This window comes from Hemicordylus capensis, chromosome 8 (assembly GCF_027244095.1).
Source record: "Hemicordylus capensis ecotype Gifberg chromosome 8, rHemCap1.1.pri, whole genome shotgun sequence".
NCBI lineage: Eukaryota > Metazoa > Chordata > Lepidosauria > Squamata > Cordylidae > Hemicordylus > Hemicordylus capensis.
Genome location: NC_069664.1, coordinates 30878456 through 30902490, shown reverse-complemented (window position 1 = coordinate 30902490; position 24035 = coordinate 30878456). Strand labels below are relative to the sequence as shown.

The window sequence follows — 24035 nt, the reverse complement described above, 5'->3', positions numbered from 1 at the left end:
TGTCGTTTCTTCCCCGTGGCTCACAAACCTATTCCCGGAGAGGTCATTTCTGGCAGGCGAATGGAGTGGAAATTCCTTCTCTCTTTCCTCTTCCCTTTCTTGGAAAGTCTGTGCGGATTCAATGGCTACCTCGAAACATTGTGGTGTTGCTAATGAACTGCCAGTACAATTTTAGAGATAATTTTATTTCTGCCCTCCTCCTAATTGGCCTCAAAAAAAAAAAAACAAACAAACAACCACCACCACCCAACAGCAACCTACCAGTGTTTGCTTGCTTTAATCTTCCCTGGGTAATGCAATTTGCACTGACTCATACATTTCAGAACAATCAACTATGCATAAACAAAAGCAAATTGTTTAATAGCGCAAAGGTCACTGGGTATTTGTTATTGACAGTGTGTAAATATTGGGACGGAGATGTGCGGGGGGTGGGGGAGAAAGATTAACTGCCTCTGTGGATGCAGCCCGCTGAACCTTTCTGCATCGGGGACTCCTCGTCTTCGGAGCTAGTCACACAGGCAGCCCAAGTCAGAATAGTCTTTCCTCCGTGAGGAAATGGGCTTGGCCGTTGCTTGTGCCACCGGTACTATGGAAGGTGTCAGAGGTCAGGCGTGTGTGCCAGTGAGCATGAAGGACGCTTCCTGTGCAGACTTCACAAAGGTGTATTTGGGAGGCGAGCCTGAGACACAGGCAGGCATTCAAGTGGACCCTTGTTCGAAAAAGAAGGCTGTCTTGTAATCCCACCTACAAAAGCTTTTTCAGCCTTCTCCTGCTAGAAACTGTTGTGGTTTTAAAATGTGTGCTTCTATGGACATCACTTTGGGGCAGCCTAGAAATATAGCCCCCGTAGAAGCAGGGAAAAGAGAGAGGGTTCTTTCTCCGGCAACACGTATTTTGTGGCAGATTCTCGAGAATTAACCTGATCAAACCAATGATTCTGGAGCACCGTACACCAGGGGTTCCCAGCCTACAACTCCCACCACCCCCAGCCCCAATTAAAAGCCCTTGGGGCAAATTCCTGCCTTAGACCAAATTCCCCAGGGTTTGGCACAATGCCACTGCCCAAATGCTTCCTGCCTCCTGTGCTGCTGCAGGGGTCTCTTGGAACGCCCCCCCCCCTTTCTAAACTGCTGTCTTAACATAAAGTCCTCTCTCTGGTTATTACCGGTCATCAGATAAAACTGGAGAGCCGATGCGTTTCCTCTCACTTTTGCAATGCAGCATTTTTCGGGAGAGACTTAATATTTTTAATTCTGCTTCTTCAAAATTACCTCTTGTAGATGGATATTACAAGAGCGCATTAGGAGACGCGATCTTGCCCTAATTTCATCTGATGAAATGTAAAAACCTACGATATACACCTCATAATGCTTTATCTTGTTTCCTTTTTATTTTAATTTGCCTTTTATTTTATTTCATTTCAATTTTTTTTAATTTGCCTCCTAACTAGTTTAATCAGGTTTCATTAGTGTGTGTATAAAGGGGAGAGGGGACATTTTCCTAATAAGCTCTTTGATATCTGCTGCTGTCTTAAAAGTTGCTGCATTTGCACATTGTAGGAAGGAGAAGGGCCCCTCCAATTAGATGGCCGGCTTGCCCCGGGCAGGCCTGCATAGGCTCTGCACTTGAGGAGGGCATGGGGAATCCAAACTCTTGTGGTCTCCATAAGTGATACAAATGAAATGTATTTGCATATGCAGATTGTTTAAGTTTGCATAACTCCCCTTCTGCTGGGGATGGTGCTGTGCAAGGCTGTGTGCTTGTCAGGATTCCTCGAGAGGGCAGAAGAATTGCAGAGCGTGGCCTTCAGGGGACCGGACAAGACCATGCGCCGATGGTGGAACTGGGGGCCTCTGTGTTTTTGGTTTTCTCAATGCAAAATTTTAATTGCTTGTCAATGTGCCGCTTTTGACGGTTTAGAGTGTTTGTTGTAAACCGCTGTGAGAGTCTCTGCAGATGTGATAAATGAATAAATAAATACCAGCTGCTGGAGGAGTGATGGGGATTGGGGCCATGGGGCGGTGGAGGGCTTGAACCCCAATCTGTATCCCTCCACCGTGGCTTCTTTTTGCCCCCGTGGGCGTCCCCTGGAGCTTCTCTGCTGGGAAGAGAGATCAGGACCAGGGCGCTGCGGCTGACGCAAAGGCCTGCCCCCCTCTCCACCCCTCCCCACCTTTGCACGGTGTGGTCTTGGCAGGCAAAGTGGGACAGTTCTGAGTGTGTAGAGAAGTGCCGCGGAAGGTGCTGGGCTGCTGCTGAGGACCTCTCCTCTTCTCTCCCGGCCCCTCTCCCTCAGGCTCCGACATGGCTGTCTTCTGCCTGCTCTGCGGGAAGCGCTTCCAGACGCAGACGGCCTTGCAGCAGCACATGGAAGTCCATGCCGGGGTGCGCAGCTACATCTGCAGTGAGTGCAACCGCACCTTCCCCAGCCACACAGCCCTCAAGAGGCACCTGCGCTCCCATACAGGTAAGCGGGACGGTGGGGGTGGGGGTGCCGTGAGGTGGGGACTGGTCCTGAGCATGCTGTGGGTGGACACCTCTCCACCGGCCCATCTCCTCTCCTTCTGCCTTCAGGCTCCTTAGAGCATTAAAAAGGAGGCTTCTCCAAACTGGTGAGGCATCATCTTCCTACCCCTGAGAAACTTACTTTTCCAAGTGGAAAAGGGCTCTTATGTTTACTGGGAGAATTTTAGCAACTGTAGAACACAAGAACAGCCCTGCTGGATCAGGCCCAAGAAGGCCCATCTAGTCCAGCATCCTGTTTCCCACAGTGGCCCACCAGATGCCTCTGAGAAGCCCACAGGCAAGAGGGGAGGGCAGGCCCTCCCTCCTGCTGTTGCTCCCCTGCAACTGGGATTGAGAAGCTTCTTGCCTCCGAGGCTGGAGGTGGCCTATAGCCATCCAGACTAGTAGCCATTGGCAGACCTGTCCTCCATGAATCTGTCCAAGCCGTGCTTAAAGCACATCCAAGCTAGTGGCCATAATCACATCCTGTGGCAGAGAATTCCGTAGATTTTATTTTATTTTATTTTATTTTATTTTATTTTATTTTATTTTTACATTTATATCCTGCTCTTCCTCCACGGATCCCAGAGCAGTGTACATGGTCATGTTTATCTTCACCACAACCCTGTGAGGTAGGTTAGGCTGAGAGGTAAGTGGCTGGCCCAGAGTCACCCAGTGAGTTTCATGGCCGAGCAGGGATTTGAACTCGGGTCTCCTCAGTACTAGTCCAACACTCCAACCACAATGGCTCTCAATAATGTGCTTTCTGAAAAAGTACTTCCTTCTGTCGGTCCTAAGCCCAGCATAGTGTCTTTTCCTGTCTCCGTTGCTGGTGGCTCACTTGTGTTTCTTTTTAGATTGCAGATCTCTTTGGGACAGGAAACCATCATATTCCTTTTTCTAGGGGCGGTCCTTCCATGAGGCAAGCTGAGGCAATTGCCTCAGAGGGCAGACTGCTGAGGCTTCAGCCAGGGGGCAAGAGGCCCTCTGCATCATCAGAGCAGCTCTTTGGGATTCGAGAGGAGAGCTGGGCTTGTGGTCGCAAGCATGGCTTGTCCCCTTAGCTAAGCAGGGTCCACCCTGGCTGCATTTGAATGGGAGACTAGAAGTGTGAGCATTGGAAGAGATTCCCCCACTCAGGGGATGGAGCCGCTCTGGGAAGAGCAGGTAGTTTCAAGTTCCCTCCCTGGCAGCATCTCCAAGACAGGGCTGAGAGAGATTCCTGCCTGCAACCTTGGAGAAGCCGCTGCTGCCAGTCTGTGAAGACAAGACTGAGCTAGATGGACCAAGGGTCTGACTCAGTAGAAGGCAGCTTCCTATGTTCCTATCATCACTGCCCCTTGCAAGCTTTCAAGGAGGAGAAGGAGGAGGCTCTGTGACTGCCTCCCCTCCCCATCCTCGGCGCCCCTTTCAAGGGTTGGTTTTGAAGGGGGACTGGCCCCAACTAGAAGTGTGGGATAAGGCCGTGTTTGGCACCCTGCGTCAGGCGCTGCAATCTATTGGGCCATTCCTATAAACCACGCTGAGGACTTTTGGGTTGAAGAGTGAGCTGTAAACCTTGTAAGAGCCATGCTCACCAGCCAGCATGGCTTCAGGCAACCATCTCTTTGCAAGGCCCAAACCATCATGGGACCCAGTTTTGAGAAGCTGCCATTGGGGAGGGACACACTTGCTGGAAACCGTCCTAGAAGGGGGGGTTAAAGTGAGGAGGTTGCCGGAACACAACAACTACAAATATTTGTTGTGTAAACTGCTTTTATAAACTTTTGTTGTTGTTGAAAAGCAGTCTATGCACCTTAATAATAAGAATAAATAAAAATCTTCTTGAGTTTTCCTTTCCTGCCAAACAAATATTGGTACAACAACAACAAATACTTATATACCGCTTTTCAACAGAAGTTTCCCAAGATAGATAAATAATCAATCAATAAGATGGCTCCCTGTCCCCAGAGGGCTCGCAGTCTAAAAAGAAACACAAGATAGACACCAGCAACAGTCACTGGAGGGATTCTGGGCTGGGGGTGGAGAGGGCCAGTCACTCTCATGTGTCCATTCCAGAAGTAGGACCTGACCTTGGGAGCTGGTCGAGGCTAGAGCAGGGCTGCAGAACCTCAGTCCTCCTGCAGATGTTGGACTACAACTCCCATAATGCCTGGTTATTGGCCACTGTGGTTGGGGAAGATGGGAGTTGTGGTCCAAAAGCAGCTGCAGGGCCAAAGTTGTGTAGCTCTACGCTGGTGCTGAGGAGATTCAGGAAGTCCCCAGTTCAAGGGTGATCTTTGATCCATGAATTCACTGCTCCTGCTTGGCCTCAGCCCTTCCTCCCTGCAATATGATCTAACAGAGATCTGGTTGGCGGGGACTAGAGAAAGGGCCTTTTCAGTGGTGGCCCCTAGGCTTTGAACACCCTCGCAGAAGAGCTTCACCATGTTCCCTCCCTCAGTGTTTTTTAAGAAACAAAGACACGGCTTTTTAGAGAGGCATTTTGGTGCTTTATCTGCTGCTTATATCTGGTAGCTTTCTCCATTTATAACTTTTTACTGATAACTTTTAATTTGAAACTTTTAAAAGTTGTAGCTTTTACAAGTAATTTTAGCTTGTTCTTTCAACTTTTTAATTTTATTAATTTTTTAAATTGTTTTATCATGGGTTTATTTTACTAACGCCCTGAGCCGCCCTGAGCAATGGTGTACTGCAGGGGCGGGGTATCACTATTTCAAAGAAAGAAAGAAATATGGGAATCGCCATAGTGAGACCCCTTGCAGGGTGGTTGTGAATATGGTTGGACACTTTGGTCTCTCGTAGATGGAAGGGCTGCTCTTCAGCAGAGATTCAGCCGGGATGTGTAAATAACCTCCCTGCTGCCCAATCTGGTTTTAAAGATACACCTTCAACTGCTTTGTGTGTCTGCTTTGGAAAATTGTGGGGGGGAGATGGGGGCAGAGATTTCTCGACATCTGATGTCACACGACCTTAATAAGTGGAGAAGCGGTCACAATTCATCTCCTTAAGAGCCGGGAGAGACCTAACCAGGCCGCCCCTCCACCATAATGGGATTACAGCAACCTGGACTACATGTGTGTGGGATTTAAACGGCACAAGGAAGTGCTTTTGGGAGGGCTGCATGCGATTGGAAGAGGCGTAATGCCCTTAATCCACCGACGTGCAGGTTTCCCCGCTCGCTCGCTCCCTCTTTCTAAAGTGTCAAATGCTCAGAAAGGGAGCTCGCTTCTGACTCTGGGAAATAAAGCCAGCTGTCACTGGAAACCAGCCGCGCTCTGCATAGCCTCATCTGGGCAGCATTTCCAGTACAGTATTCCTTCCTTCCTTCCTTCCCTCAAACTACACATCACTGGCTTCGTTGACTTGGGGTTTATCCAGAGGATCAGTCAGCCGCTAACTTAGATGGCTTTTAAAGAGATTGTGCAGATTCACAGAGTTGGGGTCCGTCCACAGCAACAGCCGCTCCCAAGGATAGCTGAATGGAACCTGCATCTTCAGAGGCAGTCTACCTTTGAGTATATGGGCCTAGGGATAAATAGCCAGGGGCTACCTGTTTGTGAGTGCCCAGAAGCATCAGGGCAGCCGGGCTAGAGGGACATTTGGTGAGATCTAGTGAGACCATTATTTTGTATTCTTATAACCTGCCAGCATTGTGTGAATAGCGCAGTGCCCCCCAGGTTACATTCTGTGCACAATACAATCTGCACTTTATGGGGAAGAACAATGACATTGCTATATAGAAAAAATAAGTGTGTGTGTGTGTGTGTGTGTGTGTGTGAGAGAGAGAGAGAGAGAGAGAGAGAGAGAGAGAGAGAGAGAGAGAGAGAACAAGCAAAGTTGTATTGATGCCATTTGGGAGGTGGGCGCAAATTTGTCCCTTCTGACTCTGCACAAACCACATTTTGTGTCACATCAGCACTAAACTGTTAGCACTCTCCTGCCCCCATTTCCCTCCCCTGTGGCTAATTAGAGACTGTAGACTCCTTGGGGCAGAGTCCTGCCCTCTTCTATTTTCCAAGGCACCTTCCGTATAGGAGGGTGATATGGAAATAGATAATACCCAGGGTAACGGTTCATACTAAACAGAAGCAGAATTAGGAGGACAAATCCGGCAGCTTTCCCGTGAGCTGAGGCTGCACGCCTCTTTCGCCATAAGGACCCAAATGGGCACGGGTTCTCCTCCAGGCCTGCTCGCTCCAGCAGCGTTTTTGCTTCGGTGGGGTTTGGCTTTCAGAAAGAGCTCGGAGGGCGCCTGTGTCACTGGTGCCTCGCACGCTCTCGGCTTCGCCTCATTAATATTCCATCCGTCCCCAAGCCCATTTGCTTCCAGTGCTGTGTGTTTAGTATCTGCAGCTGCGTTCGGCACACAGGCCAGCCGAGCTCCTGGCGTTGACGGATCCCTGATTACTTGGCCGGCTGTATAATCAAACCCTTAGCGGTGCTGGCGAGGCGGTCTACAGGCCCCCGGGTTGGCCATTCAGCTGGCTGCGGAATACACCAGGTAGCCATAGAAAGCCAGGGTCACAGGTGCAGCCGGCCAGCCAGAGGGGCTCTAATTAGTCCCGTGCGTCCCGGACTTAATGTCAGCCTCATTAAGAGGCCCTGCAAAGTTGATCAACATGCCACACGCTGGATTTTTCTTTCAGGTCTGGCAGGCAGCTCTTGTGTCCAGGCCGAGCGATCTTGCTCCAGTTTGCTCTTTCGGTGAGGATGACAGAGCAGGGGTTGTTGCTCTGTCGAGCTGCTGGAGAATCCAGATTGAAACGCCTCAAACATGTGATCAGCTTGGTAATAATATCCCCCCCCCGCCTTGCTAAAATAGAGCCCCAATTCAATGCTCTGTTTAGAATGGCAGGCAAGCCTGTGTGGAAAGGAGGAAAGGGGGGGGGAGATCATTTTAAATAAAATATCAAAAGTCTGCCATAGAATGGAGGCATTTGGAGTGGAGACTGGGATTCTCAGCTACTCACCATTTGCACGTGCATGTGTGTGTGAAATTTAACTGAACGGTTGTCACTCCTGACATGGCTTGGGATCAAATGGCAGGGTTTGTTTAAGAGGTATGTGTGTTGTGGCTGGTTTGGGGGACAAATGAGTGAATTGCATCCGTTCATAGTGATGAAGATTGCAAAGGCAGCCGAGAAGCCAACCCAGGTCTTTTCCCCGCAACTTCCCTTCTGGTTAGCCGGAGCGGAGCTTCCCTCACCACAGGCGAGCAGGCCAGTAGCTGTTTGCAAGGCTGAATGCATTATTGGTTTGTGCCCCTGCTAGAAGTAGATTCAAGGGCAGGGAACCCCAGGTCTGGCACGAATGGCAAGCCCCCAGCCTTTCTCCCAAGCTTCGAGCTGGGCAAGAGCGTCATCCCAACCAAGGTTCTCTCTCATTGTTTTCATCTGTGTGTGGAATGAGTTTTGTTCTGGGCAGCAGTATCAAGAGAGTGTGTGCACACTTCCATTCAGAGTGGGGCCTTCCTGATTCAACCTGAGCAGGATCTAAATTGAACTGAGCGGACATCAAAACACATGTGAGTGCACGCACACGTGCACTCCCTAGAGGGAACACTGATCCAACAGTTGCATGCACTTTGGAGAAGTTCAGAGCACCTCAGAAGCACAACGCAACTGCAAAGACAGACCCGGCTCGCCTTCTTCAAGGTGGAGAGAAGGTCTGGGGCTCACTGGATACACACAACACACACTCCAAAATGCTTAGAGCGCCACAGGGAGAATCCTGCACCCTTTCCCCACCTTGGACCTGGGAAAGGAGATCAGGAGTTTCCCCCAAGCTCTCTCTCTGAGTTTCAGGGTGCTGTGTCTGTTCAGGGAGGAGTTTTGGCTTGGCTGCTGATGCCAGCTAAAACGGGTGGGCCCCAATTCCAGGGCACTCCTGAGGACGGTCTTGTAAGGACGGTGCTTCTCTCTGCAATGAAACGGGTGCCACCTGAGGGCAATTGCTACACACCAGGCTTTTAAAAAAAGCTGGGGTGACTGCAGAACTGCATTGCAAGGCTGGAATGGGTGCCCGGAGGGTCGTAATTGGGGCGAGGGTTGGGCTGGGTGATTCCTGCCCAAGAGGGGAGGGGGGAGAGGGGCCCGGGTGGGGAGCGCAGAAGCCAGAGAGTAAAATATCATTGGGAAGAGGAAGTGGAGGCAGCAGCCTGCAAGTCTATAACGAGAAGGGACAATTTATGCTCAGGCACGAGTTCGGTTTGACATGGGGATAATGAAAAAGCGTAGGTCATTGTGGATGACTTAAGCCTTCAGCAGCTGAGGAAAATGTATGAAATGCGAGCAGCATTACACGCTTGGCGGCCCTGCACATCTGCAGCGGGACGAGTGAAATACAGTGGGGCCATTCTTTACCATAAACTTGTGGTCGTTGGATCTGCGGGCCCCGGAGAAGATTGTAATTACACTGACAAGACAAATCAGCGATATTTAAATATTCATGAACAAAGTCTTGGGCGATCAATCTATCTTTATTGTCCTTACGTTCGGCTTCTGTAATAAATAATAAAAAGGGAAGCTGGAAACCCTCACCTCTCTCCCCACCCCACCCCACCCCCGCCTTGGGGAGGAATCGTGCCATTTGGAAGCAAAAGAGAACATCAGACGTGTTGAGCTGACAGCCACAAGCAAAGGGCCGTGATCCACGGGGAAGTTCTACTGCACAAGCCTCATTGAAATGAAGGAGAGGTGTGCAGGGGCTCCATTGGCTCCTGCTGCACCTTCCTTCTGTTTCAGTGTGGTGTGCGCAGTAGACGTTCCAGTGCATTGTGCCTCGAATCTGCTTTAGGGATTCATCACTGGTCTGTTGGGGTCCAGTTGCTTCTCTGCTTATGTTCTGACTTATATCAGAACAAACCAGGGAATTGTTTTGGGGCCACAAGATCTGCTATCTTTTCCCCCCACACCCCACAATTCATCCCTGGATTGTTTACTGAGAGGTGGAGAAGAGGTGGACAGACAAAAGGAAGTTTGTTTTAACATGCCTTGACCTCTCACAAAAGACTACCGGCCCTTCTTTCCTTTGCATAAGGGAACTCCATCATCCCTCCATTCTTGTATGACCAACAGGAGGGAGCTGAGACACACCCATTTCCCTAATTGTATCTTTTGCGTCCTGACCTCAGTTCTCAACAATAAAACATGGGATTAATCAAACTTGTATATTCATGGATAAGCATTCATTTCATTGTGAGTTCACCCACTTATTGAACCAGATTACTGTGGCATGCTACTGTGAGAGCAGATGTTGCATCACCAGAGCAAAAAAGAACGAAAAGAAAAGATCACTCGGGAAATTGAGCCAAACCATAAAAATACCAGGAAAATTACAAATAATTAATTAAATATTGCTTTTAATTAAATATTGTTTTAATATTGCTTTTAATCAAATATTCTTTGCATAGTTTTAACACTGTTTTAAAATGTTATTTTAAAAACGTTAAGTTGTTGTAACATTTTGATTTTTTCTGCTATCATTTTGTTTTAACTAAGTTTTTAACTGTTTCTGTTTTTGCTTTGTGGTAAACCGCCCAGAGATGTAAGTTTGGGGCAGTATAAAAATATGTTACATAAACAAACAAACAAACAAACAAATAAGCATTGTTAAAGTGATATTGAAAAGACAGCAACATTGCTGTAATATGGATGTCTTTTGCATGCCACTGACAGGGGGCACCTCTTCTCTGTTGTGCCAGTAGCTCCACTGAGACTCAAAGTTATCACCAGTTGTTTTTCTGTGTCCCCCCAAATACTACCACCTCTGCACAGTCCAGAGGTTTCCCAACTTGGTTTGGTTTGCCAGCTTGCAGGGCAGCACAATTCCTTCCTCACATCAGGGCTGCGTTGGTTTCTCCAAATTTATGCTGAGCAGAATATTACCTCCCTGGGAGGAAACGCATGGTATCTGTTTTCATGCACTGCAAACCCATGGAGGCGTGCCATTTGGTGCACCTAAAAGGACTGCCAGAAAAAGCAGGCAGACTTGTTGAAAAGGGATGGAATGCGTCTCTCCTGTCCCCTTCATAGACCTTCGTCTTGTTAGCAGCAGACTGGGGGATGGCCTCCCCATAATGGGGTCCCTCCCTGTCTCCACCATGGCAGACCTGCCATCAGCAACACCTCGCTCTGCTGAGCATTTCTGGCTACGCTCGTGGAAAGAGAAGTTGGTTGCCTTGTTAGCACCGGCTTCTAAAGATCCAAGGTCTCCGCTTCGAGAGGGCACCAAGCCACCCTTATTTTGAGCTAAAGGAGACTGTGGGTGTGAGAAACAGCACTTCCAGATGGTTGACTAAAGATATTGTCATTCCAGAGAAGGGGTGTGTATGTGTGTGTGTGTTTGGGGTGGTTAAGAAAAAGGATTACAGGTGTCAGATTCTGGTTTCATTTTGCTGGCGTGTTTGTGGCAGCAAAGGTGCTTACCCAGTTCAAGATCGAGTCTGGTAGACTTGTGAAAAATATCTTGTCATTCCTCTTCTGACATTTTAACTATGGGTCTTCCTCTAGGCGTGGATCTTCCTCTGGGACTGCCCCATTGAACAGCGCCCTGTTAGACGTGATATTGTATGGTGTGGTTGCATCCCAAGAGACTAAAAAATGGAAGACTCTGTATTGTGGCCCCTATATGCGAGGCGGCCATTTTTTCCATCCCCTTCTCTGCCCCGTTATTGCTGCACATGTTTCCTGATATGGAAAAGAAGTTCCAAAAACAGATCATCTCTGGTAGTCTCATCATCAGTACCCAGCTTGAATTTTCTTATTAATTGTTATTGTTTGTTAATCTGGTCTGGGACCACAATAAACATACTAACCATACTACAGTACCCAGCTCTCCTGGGGCATTTCAGAATGACTGGTGTAAGAAGCAGACAAAGGAACGTAGCTCAGTGGAAGAGCTCCTGCTTGCATGCAGAAGGTCCCACATTTACCCCCTGGCAGTATCTCCAGCTGAGCTGGGAGAGACTCCTGCCTGAAACCCTGGAGAGCTGCTGCCAGTCAGTGTAGACAGTTCTGAGCTAGATGGACCAAGGGTCTGACTCAGTAGAAGGCAACTTCCCATATAACCTAAGTATGCAGAGGGACTGCTCTGTGGCTGCCATTTTGAAAAGCTAGTTGAGTCGTGCCGATTTTCAGTCCTTTTCATTCTTCTCACCAACTCTGCTCCTGCCTTTTGCTTTTTATGGATTATGCTAGGGATGTACAAAAGCCCCCTGAGAAATTTGTTCGACTTCCCTTGAAAAGTCTTGGACGTTATGACTTGGGAGGGCCAAAATCCATTCCGAATCTTACTTTCTGCGAAATTTCAGTGCCAATCCGAAATTATACCCAACATGCAAGTGGACAGCCCTCTAACAACGCTCTGTTGCTTGCAGGTGACCACCCATACGAGTGCGAATTCTGTGGCAGCTGCTTCCGGGACGAGAGCACCCTGAAGGGCCACAAGCGCATCCACACTGGAGAGAAACCCTATGAGTGCAACGGCTGCGGCAAGAAGTTCAGCCTCAAGCACCAGCTGGAGACCCACTACCGCGTCCACACAGGTACCAGGCCCAATCCCTTCTTGCCGCCGCCACCACCACCACCACCAAATATTTATATACCGCTTCTCAACAAAAGTTTCCAAAGCAGTTTACACAGAGAAATAATAAATGAATGATATGGCTCCCTGTCCCCAAAGGGCTCACAATCTAAACAGAAATATTAAGATAGACACCAGCAACAGTCACTGGAGGCACTGTGCTGGGGGTGGAGAGGGCCAGTTACTCTCCCACTGCTAAATAAAGAGAATCGCCACGTTAAAAAGGTGCCTCTTTGCCCAGTGAGCAGGGGTAACCAGATAAACCAGTGGCAGCTGGAGACGGACCTCTCCAAATGATCTTAATGTTTGGTGAGGATGCCAGTGCTGAAAGCACAACCAGTTTGACTCCAAGGGAACAGAGAAGGGACGCAAGCCCTTCCCTTGCTGTGACTCAGCTTAGGGCAAAGCCAGATGAGACCCTGTTCCAGCCGCCATTTTGTTTCCCCATCGTCTGCCTCCAAGCAACACTAATGTCCTCACACAATGTTGTGCTGAGAGGTATTGTAGCAGAAAAAAGGGTAGCCTGCAGCTGCTGAGAGGAGTTTCCCTACCACCGCAAAACACGGGCATTGTGGAGAAGACAGGCAAAAGGATACAAGTACATCTCCCAACATTCCCCCTTTTTGCCCCAAGCCTCCTCACCACCACCACCAGCTGGGCCAAACGTTCTCCAAGAATTTGGCCCAACCTTGATGTGGAAGGGAGTTTTCTGAAAGCAGCAACTTTGAGGAACGCTGCTATGAGTCATCCATGTCTAGTGTCTACCTTCTGCGGGCAGTGGGGGGGGATCTGGCCATCTGCTTGCACCTCCCTCTTGGAGTCAGTTTGCCTTATTGCATCCACTCAAGAACGTTGCCACAGTCTTGGGGATTCTCTCTGAACGAGAATGGTGGGGACATTTTTGGCTGGGATTTTTGCCTCCTGTGGAATCCTGGTTTCTCGCTGACAGCTAGCGCGTCATCAGGTTTGTCAGCATGCAACAATTGCAAATAGCAGGTCGATATTGAGATCAGTTTTGCTGTTCATTACTTCATTATTCGCTCTGTCTATGCAGAGAGCGGGTATCAATATCGAGAAGGCCGAGGCAGTTAATTACTACGTCGAAGCAGGCCCCCTCGGCTTGCACCACCTCTGCTGCGGTCACTAGGCTCAGTGCTGAAAATGATTCTCCAGGAGAGACCAAGTGACTAAGCAGGAAGGGCACCACAGGCAGTCGCCTGCCCTTGGGGTAACTGGGAACCCCACCCCTTGTAGACTAGATCCGTGGCCCGTAGTCCAAAAATCAAATGGCTCATTTTTCTTGTATTTAGCAGAGCTGTCTGTATGCTGTGATTCCACAGGGTATCTAAAAGTGGCACAGTGAAATATTGGAGACAGAATACAGATCCCTAGGAATTTCAGCTTGCTTTTAAAAAAATTAACAAAAGGCAAGTTTCTAGTCCATATGATTGCAGAGACGGCCAATGTATTCTGAAAGCTCAGAAGCCAGGGCAAAGATGTAGGGAAGTAAGAGTTCCAAGGGGTGGGACTTGAGTGTGTCGTCGTTCCCCATGATCAACAGAAACAAAATGAATCGTGCATATTTGCTAGGGTGAGAATGAGGTACACTTGCTTTGCTTCTTGCAGAATGTCTTGGCACAGAATGTCCCCCCTTCTCCCCCCCCCCCCGCAACTGCAGAGAGTGCAAGCCTTTCCTTTACTTCGGTGGGAAGCTGTTCCAGATCTTTAATGACTGATGGTGTTTCTGAAAGTACCTGCACCAAATGTTCATGCAGCCGTCCAACATTTTTCCTTTCTCTCTCAGCCACACCCAGAGGGATTCAAACTGTCAGAACCTCCCTTCCACCATCCAAGTGACTCTCTCTCTCTCCCTTCCCTTCTGCAGGCGAGAAGCCCTTTGAGTGCAAGCTTTGCCACCAGCGGTCCCGAGACTACTCTGCCATGATCAAGCACCTCAGGACCCACAACGGCGCTTCTCCCTACCAGTGCACAATCTGCCTGGAGTACTGCCCCAGTCTCTCCGCCATGCAGAAGCACATGAAGGGCCACAAGCCGGAAGAGATCCCCACCGACTGGAGGATAGAGAAGACCTATCTGTACCTTTGCTATGTCTGAAGGGACAAAGGAGGGCGGATGCAGCTGGGAAGGGCTGGGCCACAGCAACCCCCTGAATCATGTCTGGCCTTCTCTCCTCCTCCTCCTCCTCCTGCTCCTCCTGCTCCTGCTCCCTCCTCTTCTCTTTCTGTTCCGTTCCTGTTTGCTATGGGTTTCCTTGTCTCCTTTCTGGCTTGCCTGGCCCTGGGAGGAAAGGAGGCAACACCTCTTGGGTTCTCGGGCCCAACCCAAGGGGAGAGAAACCTATTGAAACCAAGCCCAAGGCACCTGCTACCTTGTCTTGCTCTGCGTCTTCATGTCTCCATGTGGGTCGAGGGCCAGGGGGTGGCTTCAGTGCAGCTCTGGCACTTACTGAGGGGTGGCAGGATTTCACCGAGGCCTCATCCGCACTGTAAACTGAAGCCAGGTTTTCACCCAGGACTGTTGCCCCGGTTTCCCCCAAGGAACCATGGGGGTTGTAGTGTAATGGGGCACTGAGGTTCCCTCTTGGCTATCCCTTATCCTCTGCAGAATCATTAAGGTCAGCAATCCAAGGGGGAGGCACACCAGCTGCACAGGTTTCAGTACAGCACAGACATCCCCTGGAGACTGCTCTGTGCACATGTGGCTGTTCCGGGGCCCTGAGGGCCACCGAGCTGCCCAGCGCTTGCCTGTCACCCACCCCTCTCTGGGCCGGGGGCCGGGGAGTATCTAGGGCTGTGCTCCTGAAGCCATGTGTGGTTGGCAAAGTTTGCTGGGCCTGAGCAGGAATCTCGGGTGGGACCCAGAGTTGAGCCCCCCCCCCGCCCTGCTGCCCAGCTTCCTCCCTGGTCTTGAGGCTTCTCGGCGGGCGTGGGGCAGCTGCTTGGGGGCGATGGGTGCCAGTGGCAGGGAACGAAGAGCGGCTCCCACAGGAGAACCCGGAGGTGCCGGCGTCCCGTCATCCTGCTTTCCCCCACAAATGCCGCCGCCGGTGCATCTGGCCATGGCCCGCGGCTTGCAGCAAGGTTGTGCTGCCAAGCCCGAAGCCAGTTCCCCGCGGATCATGGCTAAGGGCAGTTTGAGTTTACAAGAGACCCCAGCTTGCCCGTAGACATTCCCTCTAGCTGCGACCCTTTCTCCTGACCAAAGACCATTCTATGCATTGTTTTTCTTTCTTTCCTTTTTGAGTGAGGGGATGGGATTTGTATGAGAGAAACCAGTTGGAAATGGCATAACTTTGCACATTGATTAATCTGCGTGGCCCGCCTTCTCAAGGGATGGAGCTAGAGACAAAGCTGCTTCTCCCCCCCTCCTCTTCCTCAGTTGACCCAGCAGCCTCTGGATATGTGGCCCTGGTCCCGCGAGCAAGGGGGCTCCTTTGCCCAAGTGGAGCTCTCCGTTTCCAAGCGTCCCTCCCCCGTGCCATTGGCTTCAGCGGAGGGAGTCCGTTCTGTGCCCACACATTCCTTTCTGCCCCCAGAATGGCTCCTCGCATTGAACTGAAAGGGGAGACCCATGCAGGCAGGAGCTCCGTGCCCTGGATGGCTGAGCCCAAGGGGCTGTGCGGCAGGGTGGCTAGCAGTGATCCAGCCACTGGCCCCAGAAGGCAGCCGGGCCTTTCCAGCTGTGTGCAGATGCTGGCCCCCCCTGGTGTCTCATGCTTTGTTGAACTGCGGTGCACAGGACTGCTGCACCCGACCCCTTGGGAAGCACTGGCACAGGCAGACCCACGCGCTCCGCTCCCCCCACCCCCACCCCGAGATTTAGGTTGTCTCTCCTTTGTCCCGCCCTGTCCTGCGGTACCCGTTCCCAGGCCCCCTGCGCAACAAAGAGGGAGCAGTCCTGCGGTCGGAGAGGCAGGCAGGTGTGGTCTGCCAAAGGCCGCCACGAGGGAGGCAGACCCCCTTCTCCCGCTTGGCACGGGTTCCAGGCCTACTTGAAGCAAGTGCTCACAGAAGAACCTTTCCTTCAGACCGGGGGCGGAGCACTCCAGATGAGGAAAGCGGGTGGAATCCTCGTTTCACAAGGGACAAAAGTCACAGCCTAGAATCGGCCCTCCTTTCAGGAGGCGGAATTTTTTCTCTCCCTCGGAAGCTGCAGCCAGACCAGCAGGACATATTCTGCTTTGGAGGAATTGGGGGGGGTGTGTTAAAAAATGGCCAGCCACTTGGTGAGGCCCTGGTGCTGGCTGCTCCCTGCCATGAGCCTGCCCACCCGTTTCTCCGCCTGTGAATGGGACGGCCAAGTGGAGGGAGCCATTTCCTCTGGGGCCTTGTTCCTGCTGCAGCGGTCAGCAAGTGGATGCCCGATCCTATAAGCTAGACTAAAACGAGTTGTAGAAGGCGGAAGCTGGAAGCCTGAGCCGAAGAGGGGTGGAAGAAGACTCTAGAGCAGCGTGGAAGCAGCATGGTGCGAGTGTGTCTTCTGGTGGTGGTGGTGGTGGCGGGGGGTGGGTGGGGATTCCTTCCCTTCCAAAGGCAGCAGGGAGGGCTGGGGCGGAAAGGCTTGCTTGAGACACGTAGAACGGCCTCTGTGAGGGCCACGTCACCCACAGGCAGGGGTTGCCCCGGACTCCTTGAGCCTTCAGAGTCGGGCAGTAGATAAAAGAAAGAAATACATAGATAGCTGTGCAACCCAAATGCTGCCTGGCCTCGTTCCCCTTCCAAACCCGCCCTGGGCCAGCTTTGAGAGCGGCGCAGGAGGCGGGTGGGGAGGGGAGGCGCTTGCCAGCAGCCTCCTCTCCTCTCCTCTCCTCGTGCTCCCAGCAGGCTTTGCAAGGAGGGTGAGGAGAAGCGCTCTGCAAAGCTCACCGGGACCTGGCCAGTCCGCAAGAGCTGCTCCGATGGCGGTGGGCATCCAAGGAACTGCACCCTGAGGCAACTGGCTCGCCTGGCTTCATGGAAGGGCCGCCCCTGTCCCTAGGCGGGGATTCCTACCAGAGGATTGCTCACCATCCTCTTTGGCCCTCCCGCTGTGGTTGGACTACCACTCTCATCATTCTCAGCAACAGTGGCCAATTGTCAGGGCTGATGGGAGTTGTAGTTGAGCAGCAGCTGAAGGGCTGACGCTTTGCAGCCCTGCCTTGGAAGAAGCACAGCCGCTCCTGGTCCACACAGAAACCCATCACAGGAATCTGTGACCCTCAGATGCTGACATGTGCTCCCTGGGTCCGTGGGCACTGCCTCCTTGCTGACTTTTTTTGCTCCTGGCTCACACCTCCTCTTCAACACTCTCTTGCCTCTCCCATCTTTGCATTTCTCCAGGTCTGCCCTCAGTAGGAGGCACTCCCCTATCCCTCCCGCACCCCACCAGTGGTGCCACCCATCTGACCATTCGGCCCAGTTTCATATCTGTGAAGGAGTGACTGATTACAGGGGGCTTTCCTTGGTGGTTGCTTTCTTGATTTATTTGTGTGGTTTTTTAAAAAAATGATTTCTGCATTTAGCACATTGTACTTGAAATTGCCTCGGTTTCTTGTGACCTCATGAGCTTGTTTGTGTTGGCTTTTTTGGATGTATTTTGGGTTGGTTGTTGAAAAGGCTGCGTGGCGGAGCCTGCGCAGAGAGAGAGAGTGCAGTCGTAAAGCGCGCCAAAGGGCCGCCACGCAGCCGCAGAAGCGCCGTGGATGCTGGTTTCCATGTCCGCCTTATTTTTTTCGTGGAGAGGGGGGGTTGTTGTGCATTATTATTACCAAAATTGGTATTTTTGTTTGAATGACCTGCCTGATGGATACTGGGTCGTATTATCTTGAAAGCTACCTCTTGTTAAGTTTTTGGTTTTTATTTTATTTTTTATTTTGCAGTTAACAGAAGCACATTTTGCAATATTTGTGGTTTGTTTTTCTTTTCCTTTGCTTTGTGATGTTCATTTCAATTTTGTTTCATCTCATGCTTTATATTTGCAAATGTATATTTTATTTTGTAATTTAGCTGCATTTATATATGGGGGGAAAGTTATAGGGAAGCATTGTGTAGATGGGAGAAAAGGGAATTTTTAAGACGTGTCTCTATACTGCTGTCCAGTCCCTTCCACCCGTAATCCTGTCTCAACTGTTGGCAAAAATTGAAGGCCTTAAACTTGGGGTGGGTAGGGGGAAGCGTCTATGTCAATTGCAACAGTTGAGAGAATTGACACCATTTAGTGAAAATTTAGCGATTTGGTAAAGGAAGAAAACAGTTAAACTTGAATGTGTGAATAGCTAAGTAGAGTTTTGTTTATAATGTGAAAAAAAAAAAACGTCATTTAAGGCAGCCCATGGTGAAAGAGAAATATGTAGTCAACGTGCTAATCTCACGTTTGCCAGAGCTGGCCACAAAGTTGACTCAATGTGCCCCCTGCCTGATTTTTGCTTCTTTTTAAGAAAGTGGTGATTTGTTGCAGGAGACGCTATTCCTCTCTGCCGTTCCCGCTCTTCCTTGCCCCCTTCCACAGCTCACACAGCTCCAAGTATTGGACTGATAAATTATTTGCAAAGTGTGATATTTTTGTAACACGTAGTCCCTGTGTCAGGTTTTGGCAGGATGTTCTCTCCACCCCCTCCTCACCCTTCCTTTTGTAATGTGAACAGGAATCGGTGTGTGTGTGTGTGTGTGTGTGTGTGACTTAGTATTACATAAAATAATAATGCAGTATTGTAAATCCGCCGTTGCCACATAGGATGGAACTAAATCAGGGTGAGATCACAGCTTCCAAAGCAGCATCAGAAGGGAAGGGGATGTGTTTAAATTGTGGGTTAATCTGTATGTGCTTTTCCACCTCTGAGAATTTGAGTTAGGGGAATGACCCTTGTAGCTTTGGGCAGGTGAGTTCCAAATATAGAAGCACAATTGCAGAGCAACCTGTCTAATCTTGCAGCCATCTTTCTCTCTTCTGGTGGGACGCCATGTTTCCTTTGGTGTCTTTGGTCAGGTTTTTTGTTTGCTTGCAGGAGATGTCTGTGCCTGTTGGATTGTTAAAGATGACAGAACATGGGTGAAGCTGCATTTGAGTGGTGGTGGTGGTGGTGGTGGTGGTGAACAGATGAAAGGCAGGGGTCAAGAAATGTTGGATCTGTTCACCAGCCTGACAAAAATTTTACTCATCGAGCTATGTTGGTACATTACTCGTCGGGATTTTTTTCACCCGTCAGGCGTTGTTTTTCACTCATCACAGACAAGTAGACTAGTGAATTTCTTGAGCCCTGATGAAAGGAATGGCTGGTTTGACCATGAATGGCAAAACTGGATCTGGATTTAGCAAGGAAATGAAGGGATTCCTACCACTTTTAAGTCTCATCAGGTTTTTAGAGGACAGTTGTAAAATTGCATTTGCCCTTTTTGCCACATGAATAATGCCCACTTTAAGTCACCATCTTGAGCACTGTTTTCTGTGGCTGAGTTACAGATGCCTAATGGGACTTGAGTCGAACTTTGCCCACATCCAGGGCCCTTCTTGTGTCGACACACCCGCATTTGTTTCCTTCCAGCACAGAGTCCCGTTGCAAGTGTATATTCCTGGCTGGCTGTTACTGTTGCTTTGGGAATAAAGGTCAGAAATGGAAAGCATTAAGCTGTATCGTGTGTGTGTGTGTGTGTGTGTGTGTGTGAGAGAGAGAGAGAGAGAGAGAGAGAGAGAGAACTTTCTTGCTGCTTTGTTTGGGAAGTGAGACAGGCGCCGATATAGTACAATCCTCGACGCAACTCTGAAAGATGACTTGTTTTTTCGCTTTGTGCCTGAATCAGGTTTTGTTTTTCAGATTTAGAAGGGGGAGGGGAATGCTGCAACGTCTTCTCAGTTATTTGGTACCTTGGGGGAAGGAGTTAGACTTCCTCGCTAAGGGATGTCATGGTATGCTAGGTCATCCTCAATTTTACAAAGAGCAGTGTTTCCTTCCCCAATTCAAAGCCCCTGGTTGCCTGTACTTTTTCATCCCTTGCAAGTCCCAAAGTTCTTCCTCCTGGTGGAAATTCTGCCTCATTAAAGCAGGAAAGAACTTGCTCAATTGTGCTAATCGAGACAAGAACTTTGCCAAGTGAAGGGCCGTCAGCCAAGCGTTCTGTGCATCTTCACTCCAATTGCCCCATAATTATTCTGCCACTTCCACCCACCGAGCCCTTCCCTCCGAAACTTGCTCCTCTGTTTTGCTGCAAGGGTGCTTCTCTCGATAACCCGCCAACATGAGACAAGGTTGGGGGAAGAGACAACCCAAGGCTTCTCCGGCCCCAAACCCCTCCCACTGTCACCAACACAAGTGCTTGCCCGCGACCATGACATCCTTTGGCACTTGGGTGCCCATTACATACCTGGTGCGCATCTTAGTATTTGTTTGCCATAGTGTTAAAGTGTGCATGAACCTTCAAGGCTAAGATGCCACAGTAAAGTCTCCATGACGTTTATGTCCATATATATTATAGCACTGAGGACCAAGGTTGTCCTTCTGGACCAAGCAAAGTTAATAAGGCTTATTATTATTTTGTTTGTTTGTTTCGCTTGTCTCTTAATGTTGTGACAGCACAAGTGCCAGTTTGCTTCGTATTAAAAAAAAATAGTGTTTTAAATTGCTGTCCTTGCTCAGTCTACCTCAGCACCTCCTGTTAGCCTAATTTTAGAAGGTGCCCGTTTGATTGTGTTTTTATTTCCTCCCCCCGCCCCAGATTATGTATTTTTTCCCCTTCTGTACAAAATACTCTTCTGCTTTTATTTCTTTGCAGTGCTGCTTGTGGGTCCCGTTTCTGTGTTTTCTCTAGAGTCACAGATACCGTTAGCTTAAAAATACCACACGCCCCCATGCAACATAAATCAGATTCTTCCCCCACCCCCTGAAAAAAGTTGTGACGTCTCCTTCTAGTTGCCGTGATCCACTTCTGCATCTGTTCTGTGTAGGGCGCAGGTGTGGGTCTTTGTAAACCTTCAGTGTTTCTGGCAGAGGAAAAGAAAAAAGAAAAGGTTAAAAAAATAAAGAATTTACTGCTGCAGGTTTTTTTTCTCTCCATTTGTCACTAAGTGAAGTTTGTGCCTTCTATAGCAAAGAGAATATTTTTTACATCCCTACTAACAGTAGATTTTTTTGTAGTGGACATTTTTTGTAACTTTTATTTATAAGTCTCATAAGGAAAATAGCAATGTTCAGTTGTATACCTTGAATCTGCAGTTAGAAGAAAAAATAAAGTTAATTCAGTCGTTTGTGATGTCTCTTGCCTTGTTGTTGTTTGCTCTCCTTGCGCAGAGGGATCAGCGCTCCGTGCTCCATTCCCTCGCCTCCTTTCAAATGGGCTGTGTTTTAAAATATTTCTGCCCTGCTTTTGGTCTCTTAAGGGGCCCCCACCCCAGGCAGATTACAAGATTTAAATAAAACCAATAAGAAGCACAGAAACTGCGATCAAATAAAATCTCTCTCTCCACCTACTCCAAAATTCTCCTAGAAGCAATTTTGGTGAAATTCACTGACCGTTTCAGGATGAAACAGGACAGTCACATAGTGGAGGGGAAACTCTTTAGGGTGGGTTTTGGGTGGGGAGGGAGACTTGCCACTGTTAGCTGATGGTGGCAGACTGCTACACTCCAGTTGCCAAGGGTCAACACTTGCTGTGAACAGGCAACAGAGATGTTGATTCTAAAGGAACCTGACATTCATTCATTCATTCATTCATTCATTCATTCATTCATTCATTCATTTATTTATTTATTTATAAAGTTCAGCATGGTCCAGATTCTCCTTCAAGCAAAATATAGCTCTGGACAATATTCACCAGTGATTCTCTTACAGCCATAGCAGGAGGTGGAGTAATACAATTCTCCTGTATTCCTGATGCTCTAAAGCCACCGGTCAAACATCCATGCCATTAGGTGGAGCTGTCCTAATGGCGTGGATTTTGACCAGTGACTTTAGTGCATCAGGAATACAGGAGAATGCAATATCCTCAGCCTGGGGAACAGCCAACAGATGCACAGCTACTTGTTCAAAGGAGACCCATTGAACTTGGTGGAGCTGGGTTCCAATAAACATGCACAGAATGGGCCTGTATATCCCTTTATTGTCCCCGAGTGCCAGCGACTCCCTGCCATCTCCAAATGCCACATTCTGTGCTTTGAACATCAGGAGCTGCCTTCTGCTGGACCCTTCTGTCTCTCACCCTGGCTACAGCTGCAGACGGGAGCTTGCCCAGCCCTGATCCATCGGAGGCTGGACCTTACCTGGGACTTCCTGCATGCAAAGCAAAGGATGTGCTCAACCGCCGAACTTCCGCCTTCCCCATAAACAAGCACCACTGTAAGCCCACTGGCCCAGATCTCTGGGGTTGCCCCTCATTTCTCCTTCTCCCTTCACCCTGTTGGCCAAACGTGCACCTTTGTTGCCTGGTCCCTGCTTGAATGGCTCCCGCTGGAGGCTGACTCAGGCGTATTCTTGTAGACGACATTTAATTGCCGCTTTCTGCTCAGGGACATCAAAAGGTAGGGACTTAGGCTTGGGTGTGTGTGTGTGTGTGGAGGAGGGTCACATGTTCTGGCTGTGGGGCGGCGGCAGGGCTGGGGGAGAAGATGCTAGTGAATAGAAGCCAGGCTTGAATAGACTTTGTGTGGCAGGGGGGCTCTCCCCTCCTTGTGTGCTCTTTGACCCAGATATGATCTAATGGATAGAAAGGGGGCCTGACAATACCAGCTTGGAGGGGCTTTGTGGCTGTTTTAAGCCCTCCGTGGGGAGGGAGGCTCCGCTCCAACAGGCCCAGAGCGGCAACTGGGTTGCAGATGGAAGGCAGGCGCTAGGCCAGCGTCTGGGTTGGTGGGTCACGGCGGTTGCAAACAGGGAAGGCCTTGGGCTCTGGCTGCCTGGAAGAAGAGGCACCCAGTGTGGCACTGCCAAGTTGCTTTGCCATTTGGTCTCGATGAAGAAGGCCGTTGGCTACACGTCTCTTGTTTTGGTGTGTGGCTTTTATTCTTTTTCGTAGAGGTCTCCTTGTTGTGGTTTTCCCCCATGAAGTTGAGCTATATATTTTGCCATGCTACAAGGGGAAATCATTCCGGGAAAGGGAAATACATTCCTTTCAAGCTGTGAAAAAAGACGCCTAACCTGGCCGTGGTTGACGTTGCCCCACATCACCTCCTCGACAGACTTCGTCTTCAGCCAGCCCAGAGGTCTGAGCAGCTCACCGGAGCAGCTACACAAGTTGCCTCGTCTCCTCCGGCACCCAGCCACCAGCCTGCGGCGGCTTCCTCCTCTGGCCCTCGGCTTTCTCTGTCCCACCTGGCACCCAGCCATGGGCCCCATCAGCCTCTGGCCCTCGGCTCCTCCTCCAGACAGAACTGCCCCACTGCAGCCTCTCTCGGGGCTGGGCTGAGGCATCACAGGCCTTCTGGAAGCGGGGCCGGATTCTGTGTCCCCTGGGCCACTGCCTCTCGTGGGCTTGGAGCAGCGTCCCCAACCTCTGCCTTGCCCACCCCACTGGCCTTCCATGGTCCTACGCAAACGTGCTCTTCCGAAGATGGCCCAGAGTACTGGGATGCCTGAGATGACACCCCAAAGGCTGCCTTGCCCTTGACACTGGTGTGGGGGCCAGTCCCCTTTCCAAACCAGCCTTGTACGCTTTGGAAGTGCTGCAAGAGATGGCGTGAAGGGAAAGTTGCTGGCAGCCTCCTTTCTCTCCTCATTTTCTTTGCCAGCTTTGCCAGGACAGAGAGGAGCAGTAATTCCTGGAAAGTGTGCTCGGGCCAATCAGTCCTGAAGCACGGTTCTGATGGCGGCTGTCGGGGGTGGGCCAACTTGCCACCATGCCGGCAGCCCAGTAATTTGCCACCTGAGGCAACCTCCTTGCCTCATGAAAGGACCGCCCCTGGCTCTTTCTCTGGAGTGTATTCTGGTCTGGCTGGTTTAGCATTCGGATGAGCAGGGTCTT

At 50.0% G+C, this 24035-nt stretch overlaps 1 protein-coding gene across 8 annotated transcripts in view; it reads left to right on the top strand.

Annotated features, from left to right (window-relative positions):
* The window catches only part of ZBTB16 (zinc finger and BTB domain containing 16), a 237845-nt gene extending 223367 nt beyond the window's left edge, over positions 1 to 14478 (top strand). For all 8 annotated transcript variants that reach the window (XM_053269734.1, XM_053269733.1, XM_053269729.1 and 5 more), the window contains 3 exons: positions 2297 to 2467; positions 11885 to 12052; positions 13976 to 14478. In XM_053269734.1, the coding sequence (XP_053125709.1) occupies positions 2297 to 2467; positions 11885 to 12052; positions 13976 to 14205 (569 nt within the window). In that variant the 3' untranslated portion in view covers positions 14206 to 14478. The remainder of the gene's footprint in view (positions 1 to 2296; positions 2468 to 11884; positions 12053 to 13975) is intronic.
* The last annotated feature ends 9557 nt before the right edge of the window (positions 14479 to 24035 follow it).